Raw genomic sequence first — 22,864 nt, 5'->3', positions numbered from 1 at the left:
AGGGGCAGAATATCCAAAAGTAAAGAATTTACCTTGATGTTTAGGAACTCAGAGAAATCTACAGTTCGCTTCCGGCAGCAGGACCAACCCTGATAACAAGAGACCCAGCTCAGCTTAGATTCCTGGCTGTTTCTTTTGCAAAATGCTCTTGCTATTCCCCCCTTGCCTATTCCTCACCTTAAGTGCGTCATGGAAGATTGGGACCCCAGGGTGATGGCAACAGGAATCTGTGGATACCAGTAACAAGATCAAGGAAGGAAAGGAATTCTTACTTTTCCAGGTTTATATTCTTACAATCTTTTCATATGGTATATTAAAAAAAGAATATCAATAAAGACAGAAGAACATGCAGACCAATTAAACTAAGACAGGTACACACTAAATTTCTGTTCCTTTAACAGACTGCCTACAGTTGACAACTCCCTTAGCACCCACAGAGCTCCTGGCAAGGTCAGGATTACTCACCAGGAAGGTTGGTTTGGGGGTCAAAATGCTGCCCACAGCCTTTGTTACGGCAGAGTAGAGACATGGATGCGTTGGTAGAATTACTGAAAGGGTATTTCAAGGAGTCTGGCTGCCGAGTGGGGAACACCTCTTAGTCTGGAGGCTTTTAGCTGCCTGGAAGGGCCAGCTGTTTCTATCTTTAGTTCAGGAGGCGTACACCTCCTAACATGGGCAAGGGAACTTCAATTGGTCTTCCCAGCCAATAGGAAAGAACTCAGGAACATTTCAGCTCTGAGGCTTAAGAAAAAAGTATCAGGCAGAGTAGGGCTCGGAACCTGGGTGAGGTCAGCTAACCACTGCTGAGACTTGTTTTAGATTTACATGCCAATTTCAAGCCTCTTACATACCAGCACCTGCTCAGAAAGAAATAACTGATTTTAAGCCCCCTCCCAGTTTGGTGAAGGTACCCTGATTCCTCTAGCCCATTCTCTTTCAAAGCAGCAGCTTTCCTCCCATCCTCATTACTTCTGTGTACCACCAAAAGCACGGGATCTTCAACCACTGACCATAGTATACATCTACCCTCCCCATGTTTGCCTAGATGATTAATATTTTAAGCAAAAGGTCATAAAGGATTATTCTTATAGCCTTGCACTCATCAGACAAGAACTCCCCTTCCTCCCCCCTTCAAAAACAGCACAGAAAATTAAAAGGCTTAAAATGCATTTTAATAAGTTGATGTTGCATTAATTCATTTCTCAGAAAAACTTCAAAGGTATTAGGGACAAATCAAACATGGTACACCAATAAAAAATGCACAGCATAACTACCTAAGATAGGCAAAGCTAAGAGCTACTGTCTGACATTCAGCATACAGCAACCCTGTTCTCAAGATTGTACTAGGCCTATCAAGAAAAGCTGTGAATGGCAACATCACAGACACAAAAGGGCCATTTTCTGGGTTGTCCTTACCCAAGAAAAAGATGGAGGCAAGTTTAACACAAGATTTTTTAAAGATATACTAAATGAAAATCTCTAAGAGAAAATGTCTTCCTTGGGACATGAAAGGGTAATATATGGGATATAACAGAACCGTATGTATGTTGTCTGTGACCTCTGTGGACATGTGCCTGAATTCCCACCTGGGAGTGAATGGAACAGTGGGGCCAAGGTCATTGGGGGATGTTTGGTTTTTGTGGTATATGTGGCAGGATCTCTGGGGTGGGGTGAGGGGGTGTAAGAACAAGAAAGCAAATAGAACAGGGTGGACAAAGAGTGGAATGATTAAGATTAATGGAGGCTCTAACTGGATCCATCTTGCCATGGCTCCCCGGCCCTCACAGGCTCTCAACAATCACATGAGATTTTAGGAATGCACCACACAGAATTGATTAGTGAAAGGATATACCACATAGAACTGATTTGTTAAATATTGCCCCTCCCTTACCCTCTGCCTCCAACATACTCCCTAGAGTACTACAGGCAGGGAAGACCTAAACTATTGGGAGGAATCCCTAACACTTTTCCAGAGTAGAATTCGGCTAGTCCAAAAAGGGTCTTTCTTTTAAGGGTTTTGGGAAACTAGACACTGCAATTTTATTAGTATCGGCGACGTTTGTTTGGAGCAAATTCAGCTCCAGGAGCTGCACGGTTGAATGCAGGAGGGGTTCCACCAATTGCCCCAATTCCTTCCATTGTAGCAGCTTGGCCAAAGCGTTCAGTTGTTGGTGGGGTCTTAAAGAGAAAGAGAACGACGTTATAATAGAACCTGTGCCCGAGCTTCCCACCCATCCATAGTCCCTCCCCTGGAGGCCATTTCCACTCAACATTCAAGGTTCCTGATGGTAGGGGAGACTAAGTCTATTTAGAACTATAGTGGATAACCCTAAAAAGGAAGTTGCTGACAGTTCCACCCAACCATCTTCTTTAACTTTTTATCCCGATTCCTACAGGCTAAGCAACACTACATATTAAATTCCTGGGCTGGATAAATGTTAGCCAAGTCCTTTTTCCTTAACTAGGTACATGGACAAGGGCAGGCCATCACTCTTCAGCAAACTTAACCCTATTCAAAGTAAACATTTTGACACTACAACTAAACCACCTCAGGATTGAAAGAGCCATAAAGCTTTTGGACTCACATGTATTTTATATGATAATGCCTAACCTTTGTTGCCTTCCCTCCAAAAAGGAACCTATTTACCCAGGGTAGCAAAAAATGTCAGTCAAAACTAGCCAGTCAGAGGATAAAACATAATTTAAGATTGGGTTTGCACAAAACTCAAAGAGCTTGAGGTTAACATTTTATAGATAACAGTGATCCTAAATACTATTTAATCTGTAGCAAAACTGTAGCAGGCCCAAGGACCATGAAGGCAAAGTCCTTCCTCCTATCACCATAAAGCTCTGCAGTTTACCAATCCCAAGGTCCCATCTGGCATCATAGTGGCCGGTCCTGGAGGAGCTGGGGTACCAGCTGGCACAGGAGCAGGGGGCATGGCGCCTCTGTTGTTTATGCCCATAGCACCTAAAGCAGAGTAGTGATCAGTAGAGGAGACAGACATTGACCTTCTTTATCTATGCCAAAGGAAACAATTCAAGACTTCTGGGCTAAGACATGTTACCCTCCTGCCAAAATTTGCTTCCAGAAATGTCAAGCCCCTTAAATTTGGACTAGGTAAGAGAAGCTACATAGTTCACCAGAGATGAGACAAAAAAAAAGAAATCTGTACCATTAATCTCGTAAGTCCTTACCTCCCATAGCCATCTGACCCATCCGTATCTCTTGCTCTCTCTGAAAAACAAAAACAAAAAACACTGAAGACAGCCCAAGACGGCACTGCATTCATTCTAACACAATCCACTAAGGACCACATACTAAAGAACATCTACAACAGCTCCTTGAACTAACTCACTGTAGTTGTACAATGAATTCAAGTTTAGAGCTACTAGGACACAAATCAGAGTTTCCTATTAGGAACAAATTGAGAGATGAAAGGAGAGACACATGATTTCTTTCAGGGCTTCAACCTGTACAACAACTGCTGAGGACATCAAAAGACCAGGCAAGGCTGCTACAGGACTGAATCTATCTGATCCTGCAGTCACTGAGATTAAATAACATACACCAGCCCCAGCTTTTCATCCTAAATTGCCTGTGAGGCAAAAAGAGCTCCTCTTCAAACCTTACCTTTCCTTCCTATGACTGCTTCTTTCTAAAAGTGTCACAGAATGGAAAAATTGGTCATAGCCTATTGTGTTTTCTAATCCTACTGGTGAGTTTGTCGTATCATGGGCACATGAGAGGTATACCGCATCAGGGAATGTTCCCTTGAATCCTTCCTGCTGCCGTCGCATCATTTCTTCTTGTTGCCGCCGCATCTCTTCCTCACGGCGCCTGCGCTCCTCCTCCTGCCTACACAGTCACCAAGATATTTAAGCACAGGCATTCCAGAACTTGAACAGATTATCTATCTTAATAGGGGACTCAGCCAAGGAGATCCAAGAGCCCACTGAAAACTACCTTAGCTCTCCAGGAAACTGTTAAGTGGGCCCAGCCCTAAAACAACCCAGATGTGTCCTTTAGGGGAAAAAGTTCTTTCCCAAAGGAGCCAGCCTCCTGAGAGCAGTCACTCAGCTGCTTTCCTCTTTAGTGCAGTCCCAAGAATTCACAGAACCACGGGCAATCAGAACATCTACCTAAAGGGAGAACTTGAGAAGCAGCCAGGAAATATTTGCCAACATATTTACAAACGCATGAGGTAGCATGGTGTAAGAAGCAGGAGTGAGACATTACCTTTTAGAGTTATTGGAGAAAAAGGGTTGGAGGAAAAAAAGGTTACCTGAGCTCCAGCTGCTTTCGTTTTTGCACTTCTTGATTGTGCAGCTCTTCCATCCTCCGAAGTTCTTCTTGACGCCTCATCAAATCTAGAAAAACAACAGACTGATTCAGAGTATTCTCCACCCTCCTCATATAGGCCCATTGATTTTCCACAAATAAAGATCCAGAAAGCAAAGGGGATATTTAATCCCTGAGTGGCCATCCGAGGTATCCAGATTCCAAAAATGAAGTCAAACCTATTAATTCCTTCTCCACAGAATCCAGTATCCTCTGCCACATCTCCAAGCTCATTTGCCTACCAAGATCAACAAAATATTTCAGAGAATAAAAGTTGAAGTTTAGGCCTTTCTCTACTGACTGATACAAAGAAACTCCTGAAGTTATTTTGTCCTTCTAGTTTTAAGACTTAGGTGGATACTCACCCTGCCTCATTAGCATGACCTGGTGCTCATGGCGAGCAGCCTCCATCTCCATCTCCAGTTTCTCACGAGCTTCCTTGATGTTTCGGTCCACTTGGTCCTGCTGCTGCTTTTCCATCTCAATAAGTGCCTTCCAGCGCATGGCATACTCATACTCAAAAGACCCAGGCTGTGCAAATCTGGGTGGCTGTTCTCGCTCTCTATTGACAAGATTTCTGGGTTACTAAAACTCTGTCCAAGATTCTCCCAACTAAACACTACATTCCTCCCAAGGGCCAAGACAACGGCTGCCACTGAACACATACAGCAAAGACTTGCCTCTTTTACACAGCCCATTACAAGCTTCCTTAAGAATAAATAGGTAAACAACTAACAGGGAATCTATCAGGATCACATACTTGTGAAATTGCTGGTTCTTTATAACCAGCTTCTCTGGGAGTCCCTCTTCATCATCTAACTGGTCCATGGGCTCCACAGTCACAGGTCGAGGAAATCTGGAAGAACAACACTCAGTGTTAGTCAAATTATAACCTTCATTAGGCTTCCCTCTCTACATAAGTCAGTGGCACAATGAACTAATTAATGGTCAGCACTAAACAATTAAACATACTTCTGAAGGTGCTTTTATACCTAGTCCCAAGTAACCAAGTCCTATAAACGGAACTATGTGGAATCTGGGGTTGACAGGATGGGGTCAGGGTTCAGAACTCTGAACACAGCCTTTAAGTAGGTAGAGTACTTAAGTGTGGGGCTGCCCCATTGCAGCCATCATTTGCCTGCAATGCTGGAGATGCTGCAGGGGCCACAGACTTGAGCCCTGGGTCGGGAAGATCCCCTGGAAAGGAAACAGCAACCCACTCCAGTATTCTTGCCTGGGAAATTTCACGGACAGGGGAGCCTGGTGGGCTATGGTCTATGAGTTCACAAAAATGTCAGATACAACTGAGCAAGCAAACTCAGAACTCAAGATAATGACTTGGAATAAATACTAAGAGAGATGTTGCATGCACAAAACAATTTATGAGTTCTAAAACTTCAAAGTAAGGGGAGATTTAACACTGACTAAATGACAACTTACTGAAAATGTGTACTTTTAATCCTCATACCATTTCCATTAATTTAAGATTACACTGAAAACCCTACCAGAGAGCTGGATTGTATCTAAAGTCTTCTAAATGAACACAAGAACATGGTTCTTAGAGGCTAACTCCCCAGACCACAGAAGGAAGTAGCATTTAAGGTATGTTTCTGAAAATGACCCCTCACTCACGTGGTTAGCAGGAAGGAGCCTTCACTGCATCTGTCCAGAGCTTTCCGAGCAGCTGGCTTCCCTGAGAATTCAACAATGCCCTTTCCTGAGGGCCTGCCTCGATCATCCACAATGACTACAGCCCTCTCCACCTGGCCGAACACAGAAAAGGCTTCCTCCAGCAGTTCATTGGACACATACTGAGGAAGGTTTCGGACTGTAAGGGATGCACTATGGCAGGCAAAGCGCACACGCAGCTGCTTTCCACGGAGTGGCATGTTGTCCAGTTCTACTTTGGCAATCTCCGCTAGGGTTCGTGTTTCCTAGGAAGCAGAGAAAAGTCAGAATAACTCAACAGCTGAACAATGACCACCTACACAGCCATCAAGAGTCTAAAGTACCATAGCTCAATACCTCAATGTCTCCCCAAAAAATCCCAAAAAACCAAAAAACAAAAACCCCTAAAACCCTTGGCAACAAGCATACAAAAAAAAAAAATGGACAGAACTGGAAGAACGGATTCGTGTGTTTCAGATAATTCTTTGGTTAACCTAATTGCTGTGATGGCCTTGTAATAAATCAATTGGAAATTCTAGAGTTAATATCACTTACATGGTCATCAGTATTACAGGCTATTCTTTTAAGTGTTAAATCTGGACAACGACCAGCATAAAACCTACCCTTACAATACAGAAGTCAGAATTATTTTAGTTTTAGCTAGTTATGTACCAGAGTAATCAGAATCACTACACCCTTGAAGAAGTCTCTTTAGAACCTCAGACCTATCAAGGGACCCTCCCCTCCACATTCTTAAAGAGGAACCTGAGCCCCAGAAAAAATGACTTGCCCATATAGTTTTGAGTTAGTGGTAGATCTCACTAGCACATTATGTTCCTCATTTATGGAGATAGATAATGCCCAAAAAGGTTTCCCCCATGCACTTAAACACATTTCCTAAATCAAATCAGACATCTACACTTAAAAATGGTTATGATAAATGTTATATTATGTGAATTTTAGCAATTAAAATTTTTCTTTCAAAGTAGATACAAAAAAATAGATATAAAACTGTCCCCTCAAGGTTTTGAAGACTCTTAAGTGAGATAATACATGCATAAGGGCTTTGGAAATAAATTATATAAATCTTGATCATTACTAAAAGTCTTTTTCCATTTTTTTCAGGGAAAAATCTTAACTTACTAAAAGTATTTCCAGGGGACAGTAATGGGAAAGGTACAGAAAAAGCAAGATTAACTATGACTTGATAGTTATTGAAGCTGGGTAACAACTATGTGCAGGTTCACTGTACTATTCTCTCCACTTCTATATGCTTGAAATTTCCCAATTAAAAAAAGTTCCAAAGGGGATACTTAAGCCCCAGAGTCCTAGGCAAATAAACCTATGTTGTCTTGAAACAAAAACCTATCAAGAAAAATAAAATCTGCATTTTGTCCTGTTCTACCAACCATAAGCTTTTACAAACATCATCTGAGAATTATTTCTATTGCCTAATTTTCCATATCCATCATTTCCCAGCTTCACCACTTTTTAGAGCATGCTCTAAAAGACCACAGCTGCTTACCAAGCGGATAAAGCCAAAGCCCTTATCCTTATGAATGAAGACTTCGCCTGCCTTCCCATATTTCTCAAACAGTTTCCTCATTTCCTCCTCAGTGATGTCAGGAGGAAGATTGCCCACAAAGAGCCGGCTACGCTGGGTGAAGGTCTTCTCTCCTGGTTTCCTAAAATTCTTCAGGTCAATAGTCAAGCCTTCATCTGAGAGAAGAAACATAGTCACTTAAAAGATTGGGGAGAGATTTACAGTCATATCCTCAAAGAGTTACAACTGCTGCTAGATAAGAAATGTAATTGCTGTAGAGAAGTCAACACCATTTCCCAATGGAATCTATCCACTAACCACTTATCACTTAGAATGTGAAAGCAGTATGCAGAGATCTGGGGGGTGGAGGGAAGGAGGGCGGACTTCTCAACAGCTCTACTATGGTCCAGGAGCCAACCTAGACTAACTCAGAGACAGAAAGACAATACAAGAGCTACTGTCAAAGAGAAAACCAAGCAAGTCAAGGAGCTCTATGTCAGAAGTGATTGGATTTTTACATTTAAAACATAATTACAAAAAAAAAAAAAAAAAAAACACCTGCCCCATTTCCCAATCCCACATCAATCTTCATAACCTTAACAGTTCCCATTCTTTCAGGCTTGGGGTAATGTAATAAAAAGAAATGAGTTAGGAAAGAGTATTCTTTGTAGGAATTTTTGGAAATAAGGAAGATGAGGTTGTTTGTACTTTTAGACGCATACAAGAGGTACTCAAAGTTAGCTGAATGGATGGGAACATATCTTTAAAGATCTTTTACCCTGATTAAAACTAGGGAGGCAGAGGCCCCAGGCTAAAAGTATAATACTCAGTATCAGATTTCTTCTTCATTAAGTCTTAAAAATCTTTATATTTTCTCCACCTACTAGTCATACAATGATTACCAAGCTCTCAGGTAAAACATGCAGTCATCTGTTTAGCAAAACGATGCGCCAATGCAGCGAAGCAACCTGTATTCAATTGCTATCCTACATATCTGCTCCTTATTTCAGAGAATCAGCCTTTTTCTATCCTAAGTATTGAGGTAAATAGGGAAAAGAACAACAAAGGTGTGCCACAAAAGCCCATTCCTTTATAATCCCAAGAGTCTAATCTAAAAATCAAGAAACTAGTCCCAAAAGAGAACCTATTTCTACTTCATTACCTAGCATGTACTTACTCTGGCTGCTGGCTTGCTGCCCATTTGCAGGCATTGGCGGAGGTGGTGGCTGCTGCTGTTGCTGCTGGTGGTGCTGCTGATGGTGATGTTGATGATGCTTCCTTGGAGTGTGGTTTTGTTTCTCCAAGTTAAAAGTTTTATTGCTCTGCATCTTTGTACCCTAAAAATAAACTGCAATGTCAGACACATTGCTAAGAATATACTCAGTCACTAGTTTCCTGGTGACTTACATGTCAATTAATCACCTATGGTACTATTTCAAACAGGTATGGTGAAGGAGTACAATTCAAGCATCTAGAACCACCAGCACTAGCAGTTATATTGCACACAGAAACTAGACAAGTACTAAATAAGAACAGCTTGCAAAAGAATGACTTGAGGAACCTTCCAGTTCAATAACTATATGCATTGAAGTGACTTTCCCAAAATAATCTACTCCCTAAAAAATGGCCCTATCATAATATTAAAGCACACTTTAAAAATACAATGATTGAAATAGATTCTCGTTATCTCAAGGACTAGTAAGTCTTGTTCTTCTCTTGCACCTTGCAGCCCTAGCCTACAGTTGATACTGTGGAATGAACAGCAGGAAAAGTATGAGCTGTATAGACTTAGACATACTTACATTTGAAACATGGTCCTAACACTTACTAGTAAATTACTTTTGAACCAGTTTCTTAAGTTGTTATAAAAGTAATAATAAGAACACCTACCTCTCAAGGTAGCTATGAAGATGAATAAACATGTGAAAATACTAGTTCTGTACTAGCATATATTGTTAGTATTTAATCACAACAGAAAGATAAATGACTATCAAAGTAATAAAAGCATCAAATACAAACATATACAATCATAAAATCTTAAATTTTGTCATTTAAAAACGAACATAAGGAAGTTCCCTGGTTGCCTAGTGGTTAGGATTCCAAGCCACTGTTGTGGCTGGGATTCAATCCGTGACTGGGGAATTGAGATCCTGTAAGCCACACAGCATGGCCAAAAAACCCATAAGATTAAAATGAAAATTCCTGGTATAATCCAGGCTGAATACAAAAGTTGAGGGTTTTAAGATGGAAATTTCCTAATGGATCAGCTGAGGACCATCTCCCTTATCCAAAGGCAGTTTTCCAGTAAATTAAAGGGCAAAAATCAATCCTGAATCTTTTACCCTAAACACAAGACCCTCCAGCCAGATTTAACTGAAAGAAAGATGCAGAAAATGATCTTTTCCCTGAAAACTGTATTATTAACATCATATGATTCCCTTAGAATGAATTATATTCCTCAGATTAAAAAAATGTGACAAAGGCTTGCTAACTGTTGATTCTGGATGAGGAATATACAAAGACACTTATGTGTATAAAACTTTCTTAACACTGATACATTTTTTATATCATATCCTACCAAAACTGAAAATATCAATGCAGTTAAGTTCTGTATAAAGTTCTTTTATAATACAACAGGTAACATGAGGTATCAAGATGTTCATATTCCTTAGCTCAGGAATTCTACTTCTAATAATTTACTCTAAGAATATAATTTTAAGATTTAAAAACTAGAGCCATGAAATATTCACTGTAACTGGCTTTCTGGTAACAAAATGAAAAAAAATGACCTTTTCTTTTTTACTAATTTTTTACATTAATTCACCAAATATTCACCAAATGCTTATTTGTTAGACACTATTCTAGGTGCCTGGGATGAATCAATGAAGTCTTGCCTTCAGCAGTGATAACCTTCCAGTGAGAGAAAATACACATAATAATTAAATTATGTAATACTTAAGAGGTTTAGTGCCAGGAGAAAATAAAAGTTGAGTGGGGGGAGGAAAGTGGACAGGGAATGGAAGGGGAAGATCTGCAATTTTAAATAGAGTTGTGAGTTTAGCTTCACTAGAAATTTGACATTCAAGCCAAAACTTGAATTTTCATTTATATCATTTCATCAGTCTTTTCTTTTTCATTAGTAAAGTACAAACTACATCTTTAACATAGAAAACTTAATAAAACAAAAACCCAAAGACTGACCACTGAAAAAGTCACTGTTGGCAATTTGATATACCCTTTCAGTCACTGATTTACATATTTATATGTACTCTAAATGGTATACTCCATGTCACTAAATCTTCTACATTTGTTAACGGACTCTGTATTCTGCTGTCAACCAAGCCCTTATAGTGCCAGGACACTTAGGTTACTTGTAATTTGTCACTATTACAAACCAATGCTCTCAGCTAAGTCTTGGGGCAATTCCATGAGCAGACATTTCTCCCCAATTTCCATTTTCATTTCTTTACCTTTAAAAACATACATTGTCATTTCAAAACTGCAACCATAAATGCACTGTTTTATATTCACCCTTTTCTCATTCCTAGTGTCAACTTAATTATAATTTTTAACGGTTACATAAAGTCCAGCTGGATGTACACTAATTTACTAAACTACTCCGTATGAGACATTTAGGCTGTTTTCAGCTTTTTCCTATTATAATGCTGCAATAAGTAATCTCCGTAGGATAAATTCTTATTAAATGCCTTTGTGACTCTTGCCACATAGTTTACAGTTAAACAATTTTAAATACTGTGAATACGTGCAGCAGTTTCAGAGCAAATTTGATACCTTAAAAAAAGAGAGAGAATTTTAAAATAACATACAAGAAATTGAAACATAAAAATAGAGCTGGGGATAAGTAAGGTGGGCATTAGCATCAGACATTTTCCCATATGAATCCTACATATTAAACACCCCTGTTCCTGACCCAAAAGCCTATAGCAGAAACTTGAATTATTCTCACAGCCATTTCTCCAACTATTTCTTCTTACCTCTGGCTAGAATCCAAAGAGTCTCTCCCTTTTTTTTAATCTCCGGCCCTTAATTTAAGAGTCAGTGGCCCCAGCCTCAATACCTTGCATCCCATTCAGGAACCCACAATGCTATATGTTAATAGAAATCCTTACAGAGATCCACTCAAAACTGAAATATTAAAAACTCTATATTTCCATCCTAACCAAACCTCACCACTCCATTCAAAAAGGCCATTTTACAATTTCTTAGTAGAAATTATCTCTTTGATCATAGGGATGTTTTAAACTATTCAGAATTACTTCAACGGAAGTTATTTTTTATTTTAGAAAGTGTAATGTGGTAGTTAAGATGTTAATACCAGATATTTACTGATCACTGAATGTCAGGCACTGTGCTAAGACTATATTATCTCATTTAATACTCACAACTATCTTCTGAATAAGAAAACTGATGCACATCCAAGGTCACACAAATGTGATGAAGCATGGAGTAAAACTCAGGTCTGTTGAACTCTAAAGCTCATGTTCATTGCGATGGTACAAACTGAGTAATCGAACTCACCTTGATTTTAGACTTTAGAATTCAAAACACTTACTAAAATGTCACCTAACCTCTGAGTCTTAGTTTCCTCACTTGTAAGATGGGGGTAACATCTATCTCACAGGGCTGGTTATTTTGACCAAACCAGATAATGGACATAACAGCTACTTGTTCCTGCTGGCAATCACCACCCCTATTTCTACATATGTGGTGCTCCAGTTAGACAAATGTCATCAATTACATTCTTCCCTTGCTCTTCTGGATTCTAGCAAAAATTATTTTTACAACCAAACTGCCTACCTTTGTGTCGAGTAAATGTCTCCATAATGCCAATCTTTATACTCTTTCCCTTCAGTTTATTTCCCAAGAAGGCATTCAACAGTGAACACAAAATAATACTGTATAAATCACCTAAAACAGTGCCCACAAAGTAGCAAGTATTCAGTAAGCATTTGTCCCTTTATTGTACTTCTGATGATGACCATCAATATAATTTGGAAATATGTGCAGATATCTGGGTAATAAATTCACTGCCCCTAGCCACTGGGGCCTCTGAGAAGGGACTAAATCATAAAGATCAACAGTAAGGAGTTATGTCTACTTATTTGCCCCAAAGACTAACCCTGATGGACTTTCTTGAGAGCAAATACATAATGCTGTTAGAAAAACTGGGGCTATTTGCAACACAACTGCACAAATGTTGTTTAAGACCACACACTACACCACGTATCTGTAACCTAAATAAAATGTCCCCTTAATTTTCAGGAAAAGGACCAACTTTTAAGTGGAAACTGTGTGGGGGGAAATCTGGTAAAAATCTACCAGATGGAGATGGCTGCCTGGATGTGGACCAGCCTGAAATCTGCAGCAGGCACTGGCAAGGTAAGGTCCTTTTCTAAAAATCTCTTAGGACCTTTCATTTAGTAACAAGGAACATAAACAAAGACACAATATAAGTCTAACCAGGACCACCCCCCCCCAGTTAGAGTGGCCATATGTATCAAATAAAAACACATTACAATTACATCTGAATTTCAGATTTTGAAAAATAAATGATTTTTTAGTGTCCCATTCTACGTATACTAAAAAAATTGTTGTTTACGTAAAATTCAAATCTAACGGGGTGTCCTGTATTTTCTCTGACAACCCTACCCCTACCTCAACTTTGGAGATAACAAAGTGCCTCCCAGTCCTCTTTAACCTCGACTTCTGTTAAGAACACAAAGCGGCAGCTTACGACAATAGTTTTTCCAAATGTAAAAAACCCGATAGGAAAGCCATAAAATTCATTTTCATTTTTAAAAAAGTGATGTCATAAATAGATCTAGTAGACAGGCAACAGGACAAAAAAAAGTCTTCAAGAACCTGCCTAGGAAAACAGCAAGGGCTGGACTAGCAGATGAACTTCCCAGCTGAGAGTTCTGACAAAGAAGCATAGCTGGGGTAGGGGAGGGGGTCCCCTTTCTCCTCCGGAACTAACGGCCTCACGAGGTCGAGAGGAGGAGCGCCCGACAAAGCGCCTCCTCCTGCAGCCGCGACTTCAGGGCTCTCGGATAATAGACCTCACACCCTCAGGCCCAGGGCGGCTCAACGACTGGGGAACTTACAAGATTCAGCTTCCAAGATGTGTTGCACAAAAAAACGACAAGGGAAGGGAAACGGGAACCAGGTTAAAGCAGAAGGCGAGACCAAGGGAGAGCGATTGGGCCCCCGCGGGTGGGATAAGACCGTGTGGCCGCCGAGGCAAGGCCTCAAGGGGCCGCGGAACGAACGGTCCACCTTCCTCCAAACGCAGCCTCGCCCTCATCTCTTCCTTCACCGATTGTCGCTAGAAATCCTACTCTTCTCTCGAACAAGAACTAAGTCGACCCCATACTCACCCTCTACCGACTGTTTTCTCCTCAGAGTAACGGCGACGCTACACGGCCTTTACCGTCCCGAGAAAAGAGCGCGCGACCGCCGGAAACGAGACGGCGGAGATCGGTGCCTCCCAAGGGGTACAAAGTGGCGTTCCCTATTGGTTGTATGACATGCCAATCAACATTTATCTCCAGAGGTGGAATCGGCTTTCCACCATTTCTTCGATCTTATTGGCTACTGAATGTGAAAGACTGGAGTTCGTGTGAACGACAGATGGGGACAAAGAGCGAGGCTTTGTACCGAGTGCGCTTGCGCAAGTTGCGTCCGCTAGAGGCGGAAAAGGAAGGGGGGAGGGGGATAAATGGGTAGGGAGTGGAGGGTCGGAAGGAGAGACGTCAACTAAGTAATGGAAAGACCAAAAGACCAAGTGATGGGAGGGGCAGAGGAGAAGGGGAAAAAGGGAGAGAGAGAGAGGAAAGTGGAAAGAGAGGGAAAGAGAAGGGGAGATAATGGGCTCGTAGGCGTGCTCTGAGAATTCCTGCACTGCGCCTGTGCAAACAGCTAGAGTAACAATGTCATTGTATTCAGTGTAGTAGATTTAGCTTTTTTCTACTGAAAAAATGCCCCGCCATGTTTCTTTTTTCACACTTCCTCATTAAAACTTACACTCTGACACTTCTTACTTAATCAGATTTTCTAGTTGCTTCTCCTGCTGCCAGGTGAACTCATGCAGCCCAGCTGAAACAGTCATCACTATGGTTATGGTTAAAGAAAGAGATGGAGGAGAGGAGGGGAGATCGATACTTCAGTCTCTGCGTAATTACACAGAATTGTAACCAGCACTCTTATTTCCATGGTAACCAGGGAATCCAGCAGTCCAAACATCATTATTGTTACCGTGCTTTACAGAGAGAATCAACAGGTGTCATCATTGCCATGGATACATTTTAGGCCTCCAGATCAAACGGATTTCTGTATTCCAAAGGATGCCAATTAGGTAATCACCTTCATTTTTCAATAATGCCTATCTAGCCCTGTGGCTAATCAAGGACTACAACTGCTCACCTGATAGGTCTTTGTAGTTAATTCCACTAACTCACACTCAGGGTTTCAGGGGTTCCCACTGGTGCCACCTTATGTGGGGACACAGTGATCTAATTCTGCATTATCTAGAACCTTCTGCAATGACAGAAATGTTCTATTTCTGCTCTGTTCAATATGGGAGTACCTACTGGCCATATGTGGTCATTGAGAACTTGAAATAGGAGTGTGTGTGAGGAACTGAATTGTTAATTCCACTTCATTTTAATTAGCTAAAATTCAAGTAGTCACACAAGGCTAGTGGCTACCATATTGGACATATCAATACCAATAATTACCAAACTTTTTGAGAATAAATAATACCTCTATTGGGCTTCCCGGGTGGCGCTAGTGGTAAAGAACCCACCTGCCAATGCAGGAGACACAAGAAACTGGGCTTCAACCCCTGGGTTGGGAAGATCCCCTGGAGGAAGGCATGGCAAACCCACTCCAGTATTCTTGCCTAGAGAATCCCATGGACAGAACAGCCTGGTGGGCTATGGTCCACAGGGTTGAAAAACATTGGACATGACTAAAGGAACTTGGCACGCAGGCAACACCTTTATAATGAAAAACGAATTAATACCTCTACCCTGAAAAAGGCATTTTTCCTGCTTACAGAAAACAAAAACAAAAACCCAGGAGTGAAAATAGAAAAGTCTCTCCTGTTCATCCCAGTAGTTACAATTATGACTACATTCTTGCATTTCTATTTTCTATATTTATACTGTCCTGGTCAAAGAGAAAAGTTTCTACCTTTTTATACATGAAGGATTAAGCTACATATACTTTTCTGAGCCATGGCTTTCTCATTTTAAAAATACTTTAGCTATCTTTCCATATAAATGCATAAAGATCTATAAGAACTTGTAACATCAAATATTTTACAGACTCTGGCATGACTGTTTTCAGTATATGTTGAGTGAAAAACAAAGTTAAAAAAAGCTATGGATTCAATAACATTTTAACAAACTTTGTTAATTATGATAGCTGTTTACACCATTGGAAAACCAAATAAAATAACAAAGAAAACTTGTACTTTTGTGTATCTTCTTAAGGCAATCACAACATAAGCAGAGAAATGTTATTGTAAACAATACTGTAGGCAAATGAAATAAGAGTATCATGCTAAAGGTAAAGGTCACAAAGAGTCAGACAGGACTGAGCGATTGAACTGAACTGAAAAGGTAAAGGTAACACAGCTCTACTTGAGTGGATCAGGAATGGCTTCTCAGAAAAGAGCACCTTTGAATTGTCTTAACTAAGAGGTTGACGTCAGAGACACCAGTGTACAAAGGTTCAGAGACAGAATGACCTATGTTTTAAGTAATTTGTCATGACTGAAGAGAAGTGGGGAGACTGAATGATTGGAAATTAGACTGAGATGGGTATAGGCTAAATAATTAAGGGCCTGTGCCATACTTAGAATTTTTTACTTGAATCTGTAGATGATGGAGCTCAGTCATGTCTGACTCTTTGTGACCCCATGGACTGCAGCCCACCAGGCTCCTCTGTCCATGGGATTTTCCAGGCAAGAATACTGGAGTGGGTAGCCATTCCCTTCTCCAGGGGATCTTCCCGACCCAGGGATCAAACCCAGGTCTCCTGCATTGCAGGCAGACTCTTTACCGTCTCAGCCACCAGGGAAGACAAATAATTAAGAGCCTGTGCCATGCTTAGAATTTTTTACTTTAATCTGTAGGTGATGGAAAGATTTAAGGGTTTTGTAAAAATAACATGTCTTTATTCTTATTTTAAAAGTAATAAATGCTTATTGAAGGAAACATTCAAAAATACACATAAATATAAACACCATCCATGGGTTTCCCAGGTGGTGCTAGTGGTAAAGAACCTGCCCACTAATGCAGAAGACCTAAGAGACACCTGTGTTCAATCCCAGAGTCGGGAAGATCCCCTGGAGAAGGAAATAGCAGCCCATTCCAGTATTCTTGCCTGGAGAATCCCATGGACAGAGGAGCCTGGCAGGCTACAGTCTATGGGGTCACAAAGAATTGGACACAACTGAAGCGACTAAACACACACACATAAACATCATCAAAATTCACTATGCAGAAACAGCTGTTGGACTTCCCTGGTGGTACAGTGGATAAGAATCCACATGCCAATGCAGGGGACACAGGTTCGATCCCTGATCTGGGAAGATCCCACATGCCACGGAGCAACTAAGCCCATGCACCACAACTTCTGAAACCCATGCACCCTAGAGGCCATATGTGCAACTATTGAGCCCACCTGCTGCAACTACTGAAGCCCGTGCTCCTAGAGCCTGTGCCAAGAGAGGCCACCACAATGAGTAGCCAGCACACCAAAACAAAGAGTAGCCCCATTCACCACAACTAGAGAAAAGCTCACACACAGCAACAAAGATCCAGCACAACCATAAATAAATAATTTTGAAAAAGAAACAACTGTTAGCATTTTGGTAGATTTTCTTCCAGGCTATCACAGATACATGCACACACACACATATAGAGAGAGACAGAGAGAGACAAAGAGAGACAAAGACAATAATTTTTTCCATATGATAGGTTTGAACTTCAGAAAGATTACTGTATTAATGTACTGAGGTTACTGTAAAAAATTACCACAAACTTGGTGACTTAACAGGAATTTATTCTCTCACAGTTCTGGAATCCAGCAGTCTGGAATCAGTATCACTGGGATGAAATCAAGGTGCCAGCAGGGCCAGGATCACTCAGGAAGCTCTAGGAGTGTTTCTTGTCTCATCCAGCTTCTGGTGGCTGTTGGTATTCCTTGGTTTGTGACTGCATGGCTCCAATTTCTCCCTCCGTGGTCACAGGGCCTTTTCTTCTTCTTTATATGTCAAATCTTCCTCTGCCTCTCTCATATAAGCACACTTGTCATTACATTTAGGGATCACCTGGAATACTCTTCATCTTAAGATCCTTAACTTAATCACATCTGCAAAGTCCCACTTTTTTGCCAAATAAGGTAATATACACAGGCTCCATGAATTAGGACATGGATATATTTGGGGGGCATTATTCAGCTACCACAGTCACTCTGGCAACAGTGTGTAGTAAAGATTGGGAGAGACAAGCTAGGAGATCAGAACACCAGCTAGAATACAATCATAATTCCAGGTGAAAGATGGGGAAGGACTGAATGAAGTGTTTGTAGGGATAGAGAAGAGGAAACCAAATCTAAATAATTAGAAGGTAGGATCAAGGAAACGTAATCAATTAAGAAGGTAAGGAGTAAAAGACTAGAAGGATTTGCAGGTTTCTGGTTTGGGTGCCTGATTGTCTGGTTGTGCCACTAACCAGGAGAGGAACCAGGGGAAGCAGAGGGAAAGTCAATGAGTGCAGTTTTGGTCAAGGTGAATTTAAAATGAGAAGAGCCAACAAAGCAACAGAGGAAAAGGGTCAAAGCAAGGCTCTGAGAAGTCCATTTTTTCCTAATTATCATTATCAATCACATAATACTTGAATATTTTCAAGGTACTGAACATAATAATGGCGCTAGTGGTAAAGAACCCGCCGGCCAATGCAGGAGATGCAGGAGGCACGTGTTCGATCCCTGGGTCAGTAAGACCCCCTGGAGGAGGGCATGGCAACCCACTCCAATATTCTTGCCTGGAGAATCCCATGGATAGAGGAGTCAGGTGGGTTACAGTCCTAGTGGAGTTGCACAGAGTTGGACACACCTGAAGCAACTTAGCATGCACACTGAACATAATAATATAGGGTTTTTCAGTACTAAGGATGATCTGTCCTCCACAAATTACCAAGTAACTAAATAAACAGGTAACATCAATTTAAAAAAAAAAAAAAAGGTGGTACTTCCCTGGCAGTCCAGTGGTTAAGATTTCACTTCCAATTCAGGGGCCATGGGTTCCATCCCTGATCAAGAAACTAAGATCCCACATGCCACATGGTGCAGCCAAAAAGAAAAAAGTAAATGGTCCAGTGTGCAAGACTCTGTCTTTTTTTATTTTAATTGGAGGCTAATTACTTTACAATATTGTGGTGGTTTTTGCATACATTCACATGACTCAGCCATGGGTGTACATGTGTCCCCCATCCTGACCCTCCCTCCCACCTCCCTCCCCATCCCATCCCTCAAGGTCATCCCAGTGCACCAGCCCCGAGCACCCTGTCTCATGCATCGAGCCTGGACTGGTGATCTATTTCACATATGATAATATACATGTTTCAATGCTATAACCTCAAATCATCCCACCCTCGCCTTCTCCCACAGAGTCCAAAAGACTGTTCTTTACATCTATATCTCTTTTGCTGTCTTGCATGTAGGGTCATCATTACCATCTTTCTAAATTCCATATATATGCATTAATATACTGTACTGGTGTTTTTCTTTCTGACTTAACTTCACTCTGTATAATAGGCTCCAGTTTCATCCATCTCATTAGAACTGATTAAAATGAGTTCTTTTTAATAGCTGAGTAATAATGCATTGTGTATATGTACCACAGCTTTCTTATCCATTCATCTGCTGATGGACACCTAGATTGCTTCCATGTCCTGGCTATTGTAAACAGTGCTGTGATGAACATTGGGGTACACGTGTCTCTTTCAATTCTGGTTTCCTCGGTGTGTATGCCCTGTAGTGGGATTGCTGGGTCGTATGGCAGTTCTATTTCCAGGTTTTTAAGGAATCTCCACACTGTTCTCCATAGTGGCTGTACTAGTTTGCATTCCCACCAACAGTGTAAGAGGGTTCCTTTTTCCAAGAATCAGTATAGTGAAAATGAGTATACTATCCAAAGCAATCTATGGATTCAATGCAATCCCTATCAAGCAACCAACGGTATTTTTCAGAGAACTAGAACAAATAATTTCACAATGTGTATGGAAATACAAAAAAAAAACCCCTAATAGCCAAGGCAATCTTGAGAAAGAAGAATGGAACTCGAGGAATCAACCTGTCTGACTTCAGGCTATACTACAAAGCAACAGTCATCAAGAGAGTATGCTACTGGCACAAAGACAGAAATACAGATCAATGGAACAAAATGGAAAGCCCAAAGATAAATCCATGCACCTATAGACACCTTATCTTTGACAAAGGAGACAAGAATATACAATGGAGAAAAAACAAGTTCTTCAACAAGTGGTGCTGGGAAAACTGGTCAACCACTTGTAAAAGAATGAAACTAGAACACTTTCTAACACCATACACAAAAATAAACTCAAAATGGATTAAAGATCTAAATGTAAGACCAGAAACTATAAAACTCCTAGAGGAAAACATAGGCAAAACACTCTCTGACGTAAATCAGAGCAGGATCCTCTATGACCCACCTCCCAGAGCAATGGAAATAAAAGCAAAAATAAACAAGTGGGACCTAATTAAACTTAAAAGTTTTTGCACAATGAAGGAAACTATAAGCAAGGTGAAAAGACGGCCTTCAGAATGGAAGAAAATAATAGCAAACGAAGCAACTGACAGAGAATTAATCTCAAAAATATACAAGCAGCTCCTGCAGCTCAATTCCAGAAAAATAAATGACCCAATCAAAAAGTGGGCCAAAGAACTAAACAGGCATTTCTCCAAAGAAGACATACAGTTGGCTAACAAACACATAAAACATGCTCAACATCACTCATTATCAGATAAATGTAAATCAAAACCACAGTGAGGTACCATTTCACACCAGTCAGAATGGGTGCTATCCAAAAGTCTACAAGCAATAAATGCTGGAGAGGGTGTGGAGAAAAGGGAATCCTCTTACACTGTCGGTGGGAATGCAAACTAGTACAGCCACTATGGAGAACAGTGTGGAGATTCCTTAAAAACCTGGAAATAGAACTGCCATACGACCCAGCAATCCTGCTGCTGGGCATACACACCGAGGACACCAGAATTGAAAGAGACACGTGTACCCCAATGTTCATCACAGCACTGTTTACAATAGCCAGGACATGGAAGCAACCTAGATGCCCATCAGCAGATGAATGGATAAGAAAGCTGTGGTACATATACACAATGGAATATTACTCAGCCATCAAAAAGAATACATTTGAATCAGTTCTAATGAGGTAGGTGAAACTGGAGCCTATTATACAGAGTGAAGTAAGCCAGAAAGAAAAACACCAATACAGTATACTAATGCATATATATGAAATTTAGAAAGATGGTAACGATAACCCTGTATGCGAGACAGCAAAAGAGACACAGATGTATAGAACAGTCTTTTGGACTCTGTGGGAGAGGGCAAGGGGGGGATGATATGGGAGAATGGCACTGAAACATGTAAATTATCATATTTGAAATGAATCGCCAGTCCAGGTTCGATGCATGAGACAGGGTGCTCGGGGCTGGTGCACTGGGATGACCCAGAGGGATGGGATGGGGAGGGAGGTGGGAGGGGGGGTTCAGGATGGGGAACACAAGTACACCCATGGTGGATTCATGTCAGTGTATGGCAAAACCAATACAATATTGTAAATAAAATGAATAAATAAATAAAACTTAAAAAAAAAAAACCCACAGTGAGGGACCATCTCAGGCCGGTCAGAATGGCTGCTATCAAAAAGTCTACAAGACTCTGTCTTAAGAACTATAAGTGGACGCCACCTGTATTCAACATTGTACTAGAGGTTCTAGCCAGGACAATTGACAAGAAAAAGAAATAAAAGGTATACAAAATGGAAAGGAAAAAGTAAAACTTTCTCTACTTGGAGATGACATGATCTTATATACAGAGAATCATACGGAATCCACTAAAAAATGATTAAAATAATAAACAAGTTCAGCAGGGTTGCAGGATACAAGATCAAATGTCAAATGTATTTCTATACACTTGCAATGAACAATTTGAAAATGAAAATAAGAAACAATCCTATTTACAATAATATGAAAAAGAATAAAATGCTTGGGAACAAATTTAACCAAAGAAGTGCAAAATTTGTACTTCGAAAGCTACAAAACATTGTTGGAAGAAATTAAAGAAGATCTAAATAAATGAACTTTGATTAATCAGATAACAAGAGTTAGCAAGAATGCAGAGAAACTGGAACTCTGCTGGTGAGAATATAAAATAGTTCTGCTACTTTGGAAGATAGTTTGGCAGTTCCTCAAACAATTAAGCATAAAGTTACCATATGATCCAGAAATGGCACTCTACCTGAGAGAACTGAAAACATTTATTCACACAAAAACTTGTAAAAATGAATGTTTATAGCAGCATTATTAATAATAGCCAAAGGGTACATCAACTGATGAACAGTTACACAAATATGATATATCCATCCAACGGAATATTATTCAGTCATAAAAAAGTAATGAAGTTCTGATACATGCTACAACATGGATGAATCTTGAAAACAATATGCTAAGTGAAAAAAGCCAGTCACAAAAGCCCACATATTTATATGATTCCATTTACATGAAATGTTCAGAATAGGGGAGTCTATGGAGGAAAAAAAGTAGAACAGTGCTTGGATAAGGCTTTGGGAAATGGAGAGATGGGGGAAGATAGCTAAAGGATACAAGATTTCTTTTTAAAATGATGAAAATGTAAAATTGACTGATTATTAATGGTTGTACATATCCCTGAATATACTAAAATCCATTAAGTTGTACATTTTAAATGACCAAATTGTATAGTATATGAATTCCATCTCAATAAAGCTCTTATTATAAAAAAAGAAGTATAAGTTGGACCCAAAGAAGTAATATTAACCTAAGTTGATTTCTCAAGGGACAGCACCATAGCAGAAAGTCCTGTAGAGATCTTGGGACCCATATAGACCGGAGGGTGTGTGTGTCTCATAAATTCAGCTGACCCTCTGTGGAGTAAATTAGGATATGTTGCTTCCTAACCTGGGAGAGATGTTTGGACAGGT

At 40.4% G+C, this 22,864-nt stretch overlaps 2 protein-coding genes across 9 annotated transcripts in view; both read right to left on the bottom strand.

Moving 5' to 3' along the window:
* The window catches only part of ITGB1BP2 (integrin subunit beta 1 binding protein 2), a 43,826-nt gene extending 42,803 nt beyond the window's left edge, over positions 1-1,023 (bottom strand). For 5 of the 6 annotated variants that reach the window (XM_065916953.1, XM_065916952.1, XM_065916954.1 and 2 more), the window contains exons 1-3: positions 466-1,023; positions 178-227; positions 33-89 (exon numbers count right to left, since the gene is read on the bottom strand). In XM_065916953.1, coding sequence (XP_065773025.1) covers positions 33-89; positions 178-227; positions 466-529 — 171 coding nt within the window. In that variant the 5' untranslated portion in view covers positions 530-1,023. Of the gene's footprint in view, positions 1-32; positions 90-177; positions 228-465 lie in introns of those variants that run through there. The other variant, XM_065916957.1, reaches the window with a different exon arrangement.
* A 127-nt stretch (positions 1,024-1,150) lies between these two features.
* Positions 1,151-22,864, bottom strand: part of NONO (non-POU domain containing octamer binding) — a 26,815-nt gene continuing 5,101 nt past the window's right edge. Inside the window, exons 1-11 of one of the 3 annotated variants that reach the window (XM_065916948.1) lie at positions 13,952-14,100; positions 8,731-8,890; positions 7,536-7,729; positions 5,975-6,276; positions 5,103-5,198; positions 4,708-4,904; positions 4,287-4,371; positions 3,757-3,859; positions 3,199-3,238; positions 2,862-2,971; positions 1,151-2,178 (exon numbers count right to left, since the gene is read on the bottom strand). In XM_065916948.1, coding sequence (XP_065773020.1) covers positions 2,044-2,178; positions 2,862-2,971; positions 3,199-3,238; positions 3,757-3,859; positions 4,287-4,371; positions 4,708-4,904; positions 5,103-5,198; positions 5,975-6,276; positions 7,536-7,729; positions 8,731-8,881 — 1,413 coding nt within the window. In that variant the 5' untranslated portion in view covers positions 8,882-8,890; positions 13,952-14,100 and the 3' untranslated portion in view covers positions 1,151-2,043. Of the gene's footprint in view, positions 2,179-2,861; positions 2,972-3,198; positions 3,239-3,756; positions 3,860-4,286; positions 4,372-4,707; positions 4,905-5,102; positions 5,199-5,974; positions 6,277-7,535; positions 7,730-8,730; positions 8,902-13,951; positions 14,101-22,864 lie in introns of those variants that run through there. The other 2 variants (XM_065916949.1, XM_065916950.1) reach the window with 2 other exon arrangements.

Source organism: Muntiacus reevesi, chromosome X (genome assembly GCF_963930625.1).
Source record: "Muntiacus reevesi chromosome X, mMunRee1.1, whole genome shotgun sequence".
In the NCBI taxonomy this organism is placed as follows: Eukaryota; Metazoa; Chordata; class Mammalia; order Artiodactyla; family Cervidae; genus Muntiacus; species Muntiacus reevesi.
Note: the sequence above shows the minus strand (reverse complement) of the source record. Positions and strands in the feature narration are given on the sequence as shown.